The 12935-nt window shown below is 47.3% G+C and overlaps 2 protein-coding genes across 3 annotated transcripts; both read right to left on the reverse strand.

Annotated features, from left to right (window-relative positions):
- Positions 1-552: 552 nt before the first annotated feature.
- Positions 553-7202, reverse strand: LOC124065572 (adipocyte plasma membrane associated protein). The gene is made up of 9 exons (XM_046401045.1): positions 6919-7202; positions 5937-6053; positions 5457-5572; positions 5141-5233; positions 4158-4274; positions 3896-4070; positions 3435-3569; positions 2436-2628; positions 553-2138 (listed from the first exon to the last, which is right to left on the reverse strand). The coding sequence occupies exons 1-9, from the start codon at positions 7008-7010 to the stop codon at positions 1929-1931; spliced, it is 1248 nt and encodes a 415-aa protein (XP_046257001.1). The 5' UTR covers positions 7011-7202; the 3' UTR covers positions 553-1928.
- Positions 7203-9413: 2211 nt separating this feature from the next.
- LOC124065571 (gastrula zinc finger protein XlCGF57.1-like) lies at positions 9414-12528 on the reverse strand. 2 transcript variants are annotated; one of them, XM_046401044.1, is made up of 4 exons: positions 12281-12527; positions 11612-11680; positions 11539-11575; positions 9414-11460 (listed from the first exon to the last, which is right to left on the reverse strand). In XM_046401044.1, the coding sequence occupies exons 1-4, from the start codon at positions 12395-12397 to the stop codon at positions 9800-9802; spliced, it is 1884 nt and encodes a 627-aa protein (XP_046257000.1). In that variant the 5' UTR covers positions 12398-12527; the 3' UTR covers positions 9414-9799. The 2 variants fall into 2 exon arrangements, with proteins under 2 accessions (XP_046257000.1, XP_046256999.1); XM_046401043.1 differs by having other exon boundaries at positions 11539-11680; positions 12281-12528.
- Between the last annotated feature and the right edge of the window lie 407 nt (positions 12529-12935).

The following is a 12935-nucleotide window of genomic DNA, read 5'->3' on the forward strand; positions in this document are numbered from 1 at the left end:
GAGACTGAATTTGTTTAATTTAAATATAGTACTGATCAATAAAGTTACTAAGGTGGAAAGTATTAATTATGCATTAATGTGGTATAATTCAACTACTTTAGCTGGACTTTAATAGATTTCTGTATATTACTGAATTTGCTTTTAATTTCAGGGTTCTTTAGGGAGTAAAACCCCTTAAAGAACCGTTAAAATCCTTAAAACACCAAATGATCACCGAGTTACGATGAAATGTTTTCATGCATCAGTCACAGCGACATTTAACTGCACAAACAGCACTTTCAGTACATAAAACTGAGAAGATCGTGTCTGACAGGGTTTTTTTTGTAACTGAGTAGTTTTACTTGAGTAAAGACTATTGAGTACTTCTTCCACCACTGCGATCAGGTGACGGGAGGAGCACTCATTTATCGACTTTATAAAATGGTGAATTATTTACAACAACACTTGAGAGAAATGAGATAGAATAAAGTGGAACTTTCCTTTAGCTGGTATCATAAAATCCTCAGCTGGGCTCAAGTTTGCTGAGAACATGTAGAAAAACACCCAGGCTGCTAATATTATTCAGATTTTATTCAAAAGAAGCTGAGAAGCTGCAGATCAGGTTCATCCAAACACAGAAAAGTCACTCAGTCATCACGTAGCAGGAAGGAAAACATCAAATCTGTTTCTGTCCCAGCATCGCTATGCTTCAACAGAAAGAAAAGTTTGACAGTTTATGTTTAATTTTGGTTGTTATTTAACATTTTTCATTTCTGGGTGAATTGAACCTTTAATGCTAACAACAGAACTCCAATATGACATGAACATGACGTGTCAGTAGGCAACTGATTTGCATCTTTTGCTGACATAGTCACAGCACTTAAACAGCTGATGAAGCTCCTTTGAACTTAGCTGAAGTTCCTGTATGAGTTAATACTGTATTTTATTTTGAAGGGACAAGCAGCAATGGAGCTTTGGCAGCCAGTTTGTAGACACTCACTGTGCAGACTTGAGGTTGTCTCAAAATCCTGACTTCCGTTCTAACTGGGCCTTCATGATTACTATCTGAGCCACGTTAGCAGCTCTGCAGGCTGTTAGCCATGTTAGCATCCTGCAGTTGTTAATGTTTTTTAGAAGGTAACATTTGGCAGGTCAGCATGTTAAATATTATCAGTATAAGCTTGCTCAACCTTTAATTACAAGCTGGGAACTTCTCAAAACTGATTTATCTGCTCTGATGCTCACTAATGCAGACGTCTGAAAAACAAACAAACATGGACGCCTCAGGTCATCCGAAGGCATCAAAGTAAACTCAGATTTCCCTTTTATCAGGGCTGGAAATGTCATCACCACACATGATATTATGAACATTTTCAGTAATCACAATTACAAAAGTTACTCTTTATAGTGAAATTTGTTCGACATCTGTTGGCTAAGGCTAACTAACATATCAAAGTGTAAATGGCAGCTTGTAGCAACGCTAACCCGTACAATACAACGTTAGCTCTGGAGGTAATGAGAAATGCCCTGTGTGTGTCTCCCTATGAAGAGAAAACCAAGAAAACTAAAAACGTGACAGAGCGAGCGAGCCCTATGAAGAGGACCCACAGTGAACAAGCTAACTATAGTGAGCAAGTTCATTAGCTTCAGCTAGCTGGCTGTTTTGTTTGACCTTTTCATAACGGATAAATGAAGCCTAAGCCCTAAAGCGCGTGTGGTTCATCATGTGCGAAAACAAAATAAGCCCCGCCCCCAAACCCAAATTCATCCTCTGGAGACCATGAATTTTACACTTTGTGTTAAGCAGGAGTCGAGAAACGGACAAAACTCTGTTTTCATTGGACTTCCTGGGGCATCGCGAGATGACTGTGAGATGACAAATGCTGAGCCACGGTTTCACACTAATCTCACACAGAGGAGTCACAAACGTCCGTTGATTCTTTGTGTTTTCAGACCTTATGCAGGTCGAGTTTGGCGATATAAGGTGAGCAGAAGGAGCCCAGGTACAGGCTCCCATCGTACTCGTGGACCTCGCTGATGTGGGCCACCACCGCGCCGTTAGGGTCGTGGAAGCTCCGAGTACAGATGCCGCCATCGTGGAGCTCCGCCACCAGGCTGTACCGAGGGATGAACTTCATCAGCACCTCCTGACTGAAGAGCTGGACGAGAGGGAGGAAAGAAAGGAAGGTGAGGAGAGTGAAGAAGAAGGAACAAAGGAATGAAGGAAGAGAAGATGGACAGAAAGGTAGCAAAATGAATGCACGCTACAAAGAAAGAAAACGTGTGATTTTTTTTTATTTATAATGTCTGTCTCTTTTAAAAGGCCTTTAGTACCAAAAGACTGCACATTCTGACCTTCTCAGTTTGGTAGTATTTTTCAGCCTGAAAACTGGATCCTGAAAGACTGAAACGGAACAGTCAATCAGACCTGGACCTGCTCCCCTGATCTGTCTTACTTTGAAGATGAGTTTCTTGATCCAGGGTCTCTGGGACAGGAAGTCCAGCATGGAGAAGCCAGGGTTCGGCCTCACCGCCGACATGGCCACCCAGTAACCCCCGCTGGAGCTCGGGCGGATGTTGTCAGGAAACCCGGGCAGGTTGTCCATGAATGTGTCCATCCCGCCTTTGTTTAGACCAGCAACATGGACTCTGAATACAGGAGGACTCGTATGACTGAGAGGAATTTATGTCAGTGCTGCATTTTGACAGTTTTAAAACATCTGAATGCCTCAACTTAACTGACTAATTTACACTCGTAGCACCTCCTCATATCATGTGACAGTCTGAGCAATAACTTGATCCTGTGTCACATGACTAATGCTGTTATGATGGAGTGATACATCACCACAGCTCAGAAGATCTCTGACAAACAGGAGAACACTGATCCTGTGTAATCAGTGTGGGGTGATCACTCTGGATGATTGATTCTGGGTGTTAAAACACTCACTGTTAAGACTTTTACATCTGCATTCATGTTCAGAGCTCAGACTTGATCACAGCAGGAAGGCTCAAAATAAACCCACCCACACTTCATGTGGTTAAAAGGAGGCCAGCAGCTTGTTTCCATGGAAACATCCCTGACATCCTCCTCCTCCATCACAGAGATGGTTGTTACGTAACCTTCATCATAAGTAATCAGAGCGAGTGTTCAAACAGGAAGTCAGAAACCGAAGAATAAAATCAATCATGTTTTGTTCTTATGGTCACTAATAATCAGCTTTTATCGAACCACAAGTCAAAACTTTTAATATTTGACTCGGTGTGGATCAGGTCGACTGACGATGACGAGCCAACAGGTGTCAACACGTCCACCACCCACGAACTCTGGTCAGACCCGAACCCACTTCCTGTGTGTGAACACACACTCTGGTGTTAGACAGCAATGACCTGCCAGTGTTTACCGCCTGATCACTGCAGCTCGGCCCGCCGAAGCTCAGGTGAGTCAGGCGTGTTACCTGCGGATCCGGGCCATGGTGGTCTCCGCCACCAGCACCGACTCCTCGTCAGGCAGCAGCTGGATCCCGTTTGGAAATCGGAGGTTCTCCATGACCACCGTCAGCTCTCTGCTCTGCGTGTCATACTCCAACACCCTGAAACACAGGAAGGCTTTTAATGTGAAACATCTGCAGGAAGAGCCGGCGTCTGCTTAACGCATCAGAGTCAGACTTATGATGTCTGTCTAAAAGATGTAAAACATTCAAATATGATCAGTTTATTCTTTAAAGTTAGAAACACGATCAGTTCAAGTTTAGAAATGTTTTTGTATCTGCATGTAATGATATAGTGAACAGGTAAACATGGGGGAGGCGTCCTCACTGGAAACAGGAAGGAGGAGATCCGATCACAAATGAAACATCTGGAACTCAAACCCGTTGGCTGCTACCTGACAGTTTGGATATTTTAGATGTCGTCGTACCGACCGTCGGCCGTGGCCTCCATGATGAGGTGCAGGTAGTCTCTGCGCTGCCACCTGCTGCTCGAGTCAGTGAAGTACACCTTCTTCCCGTCCCCGGTCACCGCCAGGTCGTTGATGAACGACAGCTTCCTGCCGGCGACCACCTTACCGCCCGACACCAGCCTGGTCGCCACACCTGCACGGGAAGACACGAACGCTGTGAAGGGGGAGAGCAGATAGAGAAGAAGACGACCTCCGCTTGAGGGACAGAGCAGCAGCTCACCTGTGGTGGGGTTGACCTCGAACACGCCCAGGTACGCGTCAGCTACAAACAGAGTCCCGTTGGGTCCGACTCTGATGCCCAGTGGCCTCCCACAGCTGGACTCCTCCTCCCTGGAGCCTGCAGGACACACACCCAGAGATCAACATCAGGATGGCTCTGAACAACTTTATTCAAACCTCACTTTCCACACCAGGAAACTTTCTTTACAAACACGTCACTGATCTCTCTGACATCACGGGGTCAAAGGTCAACAGCGGCGTTACAGCTGACTGCTGAGACCGACGTGCTGACGGGAGGAAAACCTCCGAGGTGACTGCAGCCGATTGGACGCAGCTGCAGATGTTTCCTGGCATCAGACACACACATCAGAGTCTTTACTGAACATCTGAATGTTTCAGCCTGACGGAGACAATCACAGCGAACAGCAGCCTCACGCGTCCCAGCAGAAGAACCGCCGCAGGAAGTTCAGCTGAAACCTGAGTGAGTCAGACTGAACGTTATGTTTAAACTGAACCTCCGACATCAGTGAAGACTTCACTTCCTGTTTCACAATAAAACCTGATGTTTTCAGGAGAAACGTCGCTGCTTTAAACTGCCACGCTGTGTTTTTCAACCGCCGATTGCGAAACGTCTGACTGAACGTTAAAAGTCCGGAATGATGCAACCAAAGACAAACAGACAAACCACACAGGAAACGTCCCCCACAGTAAGCGTGAGCGGGAAAAGGTGACTTTATGTGTGATACATACACATAAGCATCCAGTGTGTGTGTGTGTGTGTGTGTGTGTGTGCTCTCTGATTTATCATTCAGGATTTCACCGACAAGGTCTACAGGAAGTCCCTTCAGTCCAGGGTTGGATCTGAGTGCTCTCACTGGAAGGTTAGTCTCTAAACACTCAACTAAACCTCAAACTAACCCCTAAACTACACTCTACCAAACCCAAAGTTAAACTTAGCTGAACTGAATTTTCTTTTCTTCTCACCACATGGCAGCTGTCCGAGTCTCGCCACAGTGTGAATTCTTCGGCCAATCAGCTTCACGATCTTCCCGTCAGCTGTTCCTGAGTACAAAACGTCTGCAGAGAGAGACAAACCCCTGTCAGGTCTTCATCGTGCTCTCCATCGTCCAGCTTTCAACAAAACCAAACTCCTGCTGGAGTTTTAATCGGGTCAGGTGGAGTGTGAGGACTTCCGCCTCTGACCTCTGAACCGCCAGACGGGAATCAGAGCTCAGAGTGTTTCCTCTTCACACCAGACCCGACAGGAACCAAACCGAAGTGAACCAAAGGTGGCTCTGACCTCCGATGTTGCTGATGGACTCTGGTCCAATGATCTGGTCTTCAAACAGTCTCTGAGCCTCTCGGAGCTTCAGGTTGGGCTCCCAGCAGCCTTTCATCAGTGGAGGCTCCTTCAGACTGCGGGACACAAAGCAACAGCAGGGGGCAGCACAGATACCAGCAATCAGAGGGGACCTTTAAAAACCGTTTCACCATCAGGGACTGACGCATCCGTTATCACAAACAGTCCATTTTTATCCTCTGAAGATCATGATTCTGAAGACTGGCTGGACAAAAGAAGACATTGGAAGACATTTTTATGGACTAAATTATTAATCGATCAATCGTTGCACCTGCTGACTTCCTCTGCCAACCTTTCAAACTTGGTGTCGTTTTGCAGTCTGACGGAGGTTGACGGAGGCTGACGAGCGCGTCGCGTCATCGCCATGTGAGAACAATCTAAATGATTGATCTGAATGACATTTAGACCGAGTCGACTCACCTGAACACGTCAGGGTGGATGGGAGACTCCAGGATGAGGATGACAACCAGGAGAGGAAGAAGCAGGAAGCAGCCCAGAGAGAGCAGAGTGACCTGGAAAACCTTCCCGCTGTAGGTGCTGAGGGGACACACAGACAGACAGAGCGTCTCACTGCAGAGAGGACACTGAGCAGCAGGTGGCGCTGCTTACTGCCGCCAGGGGGCAGCACAGGTGTGTGTGTGTGTGTGTGTGTGTGTGTGTGTGTGTGAGAGAGAGAGAGAGAGAGAGAGAGAGAGAGAGAGAGAGAGAGAGAGAGAGAGAGTATTATGCTGCGTTCAATTTGTACTCCTAAGTAAAATTTCTGAAGCCGGAAGTGATCGGACGCCACCTGAAGTCAGAATTCAGTGTTGACTGTAAATAAAAGCTGTGGTTTTGCATGTCTTTAGTGCTTTTGTCTTTTTGTGTCCAGTTTAGTAAGTCTTAAACACAACACCGTCCCCGTGCTGCCGGTGGCCACGCGGCTGTGAAATGTGTTGTTTATCAGCTGGCGCAGCTTGGAACCGGTCGATGTTGCTATAACAACGACGGCTGAAACCGACTTGTGTTGTGGCAAACAGGGCGCGTCCAGCCGGATGTCCGGAGTTACGTGTTACACTGAACACCGGACTGGTTTAATGGAAGTTAAACACAAGCTGCTTCAGAACATCATCAGCTCTCCGACTTCAATCAGCAACTAATCAGTTTCTGATCGATAATCGTCTCAGCAGGACGTCCACAGCAGCGGAGCCCCTGCAATCAATACCTGAGCTGTCAATCAGCTCATTACGAACACAAACCAGGCAGAAACACGTCAGAGTATCTCATGAATAATCAATGAGCCCGAGACAAGCAGCTGCAGCAGCTGTGAGAGTAACGGCTACGTCACTTCAGGTTAACCTTTCCGTTCTGTGTCCGATCCAGGATGCGATGTGGGTCAGAAAGTAGTCCTGGTTCCGTCTCTTACCCGGATCCTTTATAACGGTGCTCCGGCAGCTCGTCGGTGATGACCTGCGGTCTGTGCAGCCGCCGGAACCGGAGCCCCTCCGTCTCATTCATGCTGGACTCGGACGGTTCGCCCGGCTCGGCTCGGCTCGGCTCGACTCGGCTCAGTTGTTGGTCCGGACCTGGAACGGCCCTTTGAGTTGACGCTGAACCCGCGTACAGAGGTGGTAGGCCGAAGGGCAGTGCCGCCACATCCTACCGAGGCTGTTTACTGTGACAACTGACAACTTCCGCTCTGACTTCAAAATAAAACTCCCCACGAGAAGTTAATAATCAGAATCAGAATCAGAATCAGAATTCCTTTATTAATCCCTGGAGGGAAATTCTTGTTTCTACAGACAATTGCACATGCAGTATTCCCGACCAAGAAAGGAGAAAAGTGCAGAGTATAAAAATAGGATAAACAAAAACTAAAATCTCAAGTACAGGTATTTACAAAAACTGTATTCAAAATTTTTTAAGAAAATTTAAAAATACAGGTATGTACATGTGTAAAAGTAGCCAATATGTACATTGTATATACAAGTGAGTGTGTCCGTCACAGTGCAGTCGTGGATCAGCGGTTAGGGTGTCGGACCCGTAACCGGTGGATCGCTGGTTCGATTCCCCGTCCCGGTGTCCATGAGGTACCCTTGAGGTACCCTTGAGCAAGGTACCTAACCCCCACTGCTCCCCGGGCGCTGCACGCGGTCGCCCACTGCCCCGGGTTTGTTGTGTGTGTGTGTGCACGTCACTTGGGTGGGTTAAATGCAGAGCACAAATTTCGTTGGAGTGAGTTCCCTCCAATGACAAAATATGTCACTTTAACTTTAACAGTTTGATGGCGACAGGCAGGAATGATTTCCTGTGTCGCTCTGTGGTGCATCATGGGAGTCAGAGTCTGTGGCTGAACGAGCTCCTGTAGCTGATCGGCACATTGTGGAGAGGGTGAGAGGGAAAGTCCTCTCCCACAACATGGTGGCCTTCTTAATGATTCTGTTGAGTCTGTTAGTGTCCCTCACCCTCAGGCAGCTGCCCCAGCAGACAGCAGCATATGTGATGGCACTGGACACCACCGACTCATAGAACATCCTCAGCATCGTCCTGCAGATGTTGAAGGACCTCAGCCGCCTCAGAAAGTAGAGGCGGCTCTGGCCCTTTCTGCAAAAGCAAAAGGTGAGAGGAAAGCTAATGATCTATCTCAGGGGAGATCGACTTGTAAATATCAAGTACCTACTTTGTATACTCAAAGAGTTAAAGCAAGGCGTCTGGACTTGTGAAGACTGACTTGAAGACGTTTCACTGCTAATCCAAGCAGCTTCATCAGTTCTGAAGAAACTGTTAGCTGGGGAACAAATACATATATGTATATATATATATACATATATATATATATATATATATGTATATATATATATATATATACATATATACCTCAGTGGGCGTGGCTAAGTGAAACTAAACAAAGCAAAGGGTCCCATAGTCCTGGGGGCAGCCGTGGCCTGGAGGTTGGAGAAGCGGCTTGTGATCGGAGGGTCACCGGACGGGCAGTGGTGGAGTGATTAATGAGGAAAAATGCTGTGTGTGTGTGTGTGTGTGTTTCACTGCATGTAATTTGCCGGGTGTTGCATGTGTGTGTTCAGCTAAGGATGGGTCAAATGCAGAAGACGAATTCAGTGTGTGTGTGTAAAAATATATATACTGTCAATAAAGCTGATTCTTCTTCTTCTTCAAATTTGTCTATGTAGTTTGACTGCCAGTGATGGCCCTCTGTGTCAAACGACTGGCTAATGGCTGTGAGACTGTTAATGAGTTCGGGTATGACCGGTTAACGACCTGTTGGGTTTCATGTGGACTGGAGTGAAACTTCCTGGGTATGGATGGGAGGACTGCATTGAGGGTGCAAGAGAGATGATGTCTAAGTCCACCACCTCTGTTAAGTAAAGGTTTTTCCAACTTAACATAGATGGCTTCCTCGACACCTCTTTCGTACCACCTGTCCTCTCTGTCGAGAATGTGGACATCGTTGTCTTCAAAGGAATGTCCCATTTCCTTAAGATGTAGGTGGACTGCTGAGTCTTGTCCTGTGGAGGTGGCTCTGCTGTGTTGTGCCATTCTTCTGTGGAGTGGCTGTTTTGTTTCACTAACGTACAGATCAGAGCATACGAGTCCAGACGCCTTGTTTAACTCTTTGAGTGAATATGACCTGGATGACTGAGAATCTCCACAGAAGTACTTTGTATAGTTTTTGCATATTTTTTCATCTCCTTTGCACCTTATTGCTGTCCTTGTGCTGCTGTGGCAATGCAAATTTCCCCACTGTGGCACGAATAAAGGAAATTCTTATTCTGATAAAACTTTCCATCAGAAACCTCTTGTTGGTTAATAATGTCAATATTTTTATTTTATCTCCTCAGTTTGGTAATTTCACATTCAGACTGCTTAGCTTATTCCCTCTAAAAACATCAACCAGGGCAGTTTTCTGTTGAGCTCGTTTTATTTTTCTTGTTTCTGTTTCAGTAAAGTTGAAGTCTGAAACTACACAAATAAAACAAAATCTTTTGTATGACTCGTGGAGCAGCTGCATTTCATTCTGGAATATTTTAACACATATTTCGCATTCAGATGCATTTACACGGCTTGTTCCAAATGGAACTGACAACAATGTTTTTCAGGATGGAAATGATGAAACACCAAAATAAGAAACAAAATAAAATAATCAGACTGGACAAATAAATAAAGAAAGAAATACATTTTTGCATGTTATCACAGGCAGAACGTCAGCTTTGTCACATTCAGCGTCGAACAGAACCTCGCCTGTCCGGCTGCATGTCCGCCTGTCGGCCCGGCCGTCCCGCGGTCCGTCAGGCGGAGGCGCACCTGTGCTCTCTGAGGCTCCTCGTGGAGCTGAAGCTCCTGCTGCAGGTGGAGCAGCTGAACGGCTTCTGTCCCGTGTGAATGAGCTGGTGAGTCTTCAGGTTGTTGTTCTGACTGAATCTCTTCCCGCAGACGCTGCACTCAAACGGTTTCTCTCCGCTGTGGACGCGTTTGTGCCTGACGAGGTTGTGCGACACGCTGAAACTCTTCCCGCACACCTCACACACGTACGGTTTCTCTCCGCTGTGTGTGCGCTCGTGCAGTTTCATGCTCGCCTGCGTGGAGAAGGTTTTCTGACACTGAGCGCAGCTGAACGGCTTCCCCTCCGAGTGGCTGCGTCGGTGCGTCCTCAGGTAGCTCAACGAGCTGTAGTGGCGGCTGCACACGTCACAGGTGAACGCTTTGCTGCCGCCGTGCAGCTGCAGGTGAGTCGTCAGGATCTGGGTGCTGCTGAAGCTCTTCCCGCACTCGTTGCAGGTGTGAGCTTTCTGCCCGCCGTGGGCCAGCTGGTGGCGCTTCAGCGATGTGGACGAGGAGAAGGTTTTCCCACACTCGCTGCAGCAGTATGGTTTGATGCCAGCGTGACTCCGCTCGTGAACTAGCAGCGCGCCGCGCTGTCTGAAGCCCTTCCCGCAGGCGTTACAGATGAACGCCCACTCGCCGCTGTGCACGGTGCGGTGCACCTTCAGGTGTCCAGCCTGGGAGAAGCTGCGGCCGCACACGTCGCAGCTGAACGCGCGGTGGCCGGAGTGGACGAGTCGGTGCCGGCGCAGGTTGGCCGACACGCTGAAGCTCTTCCCGCAGGTGTCACAGGTGAAGGACTTTTCTCCGGTGTGGACACGGCGGTGGACCGACAAGCTGCTCCTGCTGGAAAAGCTGTTCCCACACTGCTCGCAGGTGTGCGGCCGCTCACCTGTGTGTGTCCTCAGGTGAGCTCTCAGGCCGCTCTGCTGGCTGAACGTCTTCCTGCAGACGCTGCAGGTGAACGGCCTCAGTCCTCTGTGGACGGTCAGCTGGTGGACGTGGACGCTGCGGCGCGTGGTGAACCCTTTCTCACACGTGGGACATTTAAACGGTTTGTCCTTCAGGTGCACTCTCTGGTGTGCAGACAGGTAACCGTGTTTGGAGAACTCCTTCCCGCACTGTGCACACCTGAACCTGCCGTCTGTTTTCTGACAGGTCCGTGTGTGCTCTCGGAGGCAGCACCGCGCTGCCAGCGTCTCACCGCACGACGAACACGTGAGCGGCTTCCCGCGGTGCTGCCGGTTGGACACCTGGTGCGTCCTGAGGTGGCTGCGGGTGCCGAACACCTTCCCGCAGTGAGCACACCTGTGGGGCCGCTGCTTGTTGTGCACAGTGAGCTGGTGGACCCTGATGCTGCTGCGGGCGGAGAAACCTTTCCCACAGGTGGGACAGGTGAAGGGTCGCTCTCTGCTGTGGACACGAAGGTGAGCTCTGAGGTTGGTCTGTCTGGAGAAGCTGCTGGTGCAGACACCGCAGCTGAAGGTCCGTCTGCTGCCCGCCGGAGGAGGCTGCTCCGATTGGCTGGTTTCACCTATATGAACGTCTGACTGGTGGTGTGCCTCCACTTGAGCGTCTCCGTCAGCTGCATGGAGGGCAAAGTCCCGATGCGTCTCGACTGCAGCATCTGCAGAGAGAAGAAGAGATCAGCACCGAGAGCTTCGACGCTGTCCCCAAAGACAAGACAGGAAGCTGGCTGAGATACCGTCTGCCTCCCGCCTCTCCTTTGGCTCCTGGTTCTCCTTTGGCTCCTGGTTCTCCTTTGGCTCCTGGTTCTCCTCCAGCAGCCTCCTCAGCTCCTGCAGCAGAGCCTCACAGAGTCTCCTGACAGCAGCCAGCAGCTCCTCCTGCAACACGCGTGTTAGAAGATGTGACAGCAGCTCACACGACATCCTCCAACGTGGTCCTGCAGCTGATTCAACACTAACTGAACATTATAACCGGAGCCCCGTGGACTCTCTCAGAGCTTCTCTAAGCAGACTTCACAAGGTGGGTTACAGGGAAAAGGACGTAGTGACAGACTTAAGATACGAGAAAGGGCAGATGACCGGAGAAACACAAGAATCTGATTGAATCTCAACTTCAAGAGAAAATCTACTTGCAAAGTGAAGCTAAAGTTAATCCCAGATTAAAATGTAACAAAAAACCTCAGATTCGTGTTAAAAACTAAAAACTCAACTCAAAAATGTTCAATGCTCAATTTTAATCTCAATCAAAAGTTTAACAGTCTGCAGCAATTACAGTGAATATTCTGATCTGATTAAATATTTCTGACAGGAGTTAAATGCGACGTACAAGAACACAGTTTAACTTATTTGAAATCTATTAGCTCCATGATAAAATCACTTCTTCAATACGAATTTCTGTCAACATTACTGTAATAAATACTAAATACACAATAAATAAGTGAAGCTAACAGGCAGAGCAGCTGAGTTTGTGGGACTCACTTCAGTCTTCGGGTTTTCTTCGGCTTTCACTTTGACTCTCCGGCAGATTTCAGTGACCGCCGTCAACATGAACTCCTCCAAGATGGCCGACACGAGCTTCTCCACACAGGACGACATTTCATTTAGGTACGAAGCAAAATATAAAGCAATAAAAACAAAAACAAAAAACAAGCACCAGAGTGGCTCTGTTTGAGCCGTTAACGAGGAATGGTTTGCGACACTTTCTTTTCACTGACGGCCAGTTTACGACAGCACGAACGAAGGGCCGACGCCCCCTGCTGGCCGGAGGTCGTAGTGACTAAATATCAAAACCTACTTTATTTTACCATATAAATGACATACATACAAAAATACTCATGTTGAATACCTGAAAGTAGTTCAGTCACGCTTTTACACAAGTGTTTTTAATATAAATAAACAAATAAATAAAAGACCAAGACTCTGAGAACAAAGTAAAAAAAAAATAATAATAATATTATTATAATTATTATAATAAATAGTATAATAATCATTATTATTATCATTATCTAAAAGATTTTTATTTATTAAAATTCATTTCAGTTTAAAATGAAATAAATAATATAAATTATAAAATACATAATCGAACAAACAAAATGAACCCTTACAGTTTTATCATTCTTATGTTTTTAGATTA

Source organism: Scatophagus argus, chromosome 10 (assembly GCF_020382885.2).
Source record: "Scatophagus argus isolate fScaArg1 chromosome 10, fScaArg1.pri, whole genome shotgun sequence".
Lineage (NCBI taxonomy): Eukaryota > Metazoa > Chordata > Actinopteri > Scatophagidae > Scatophagus > Scatophagus argus.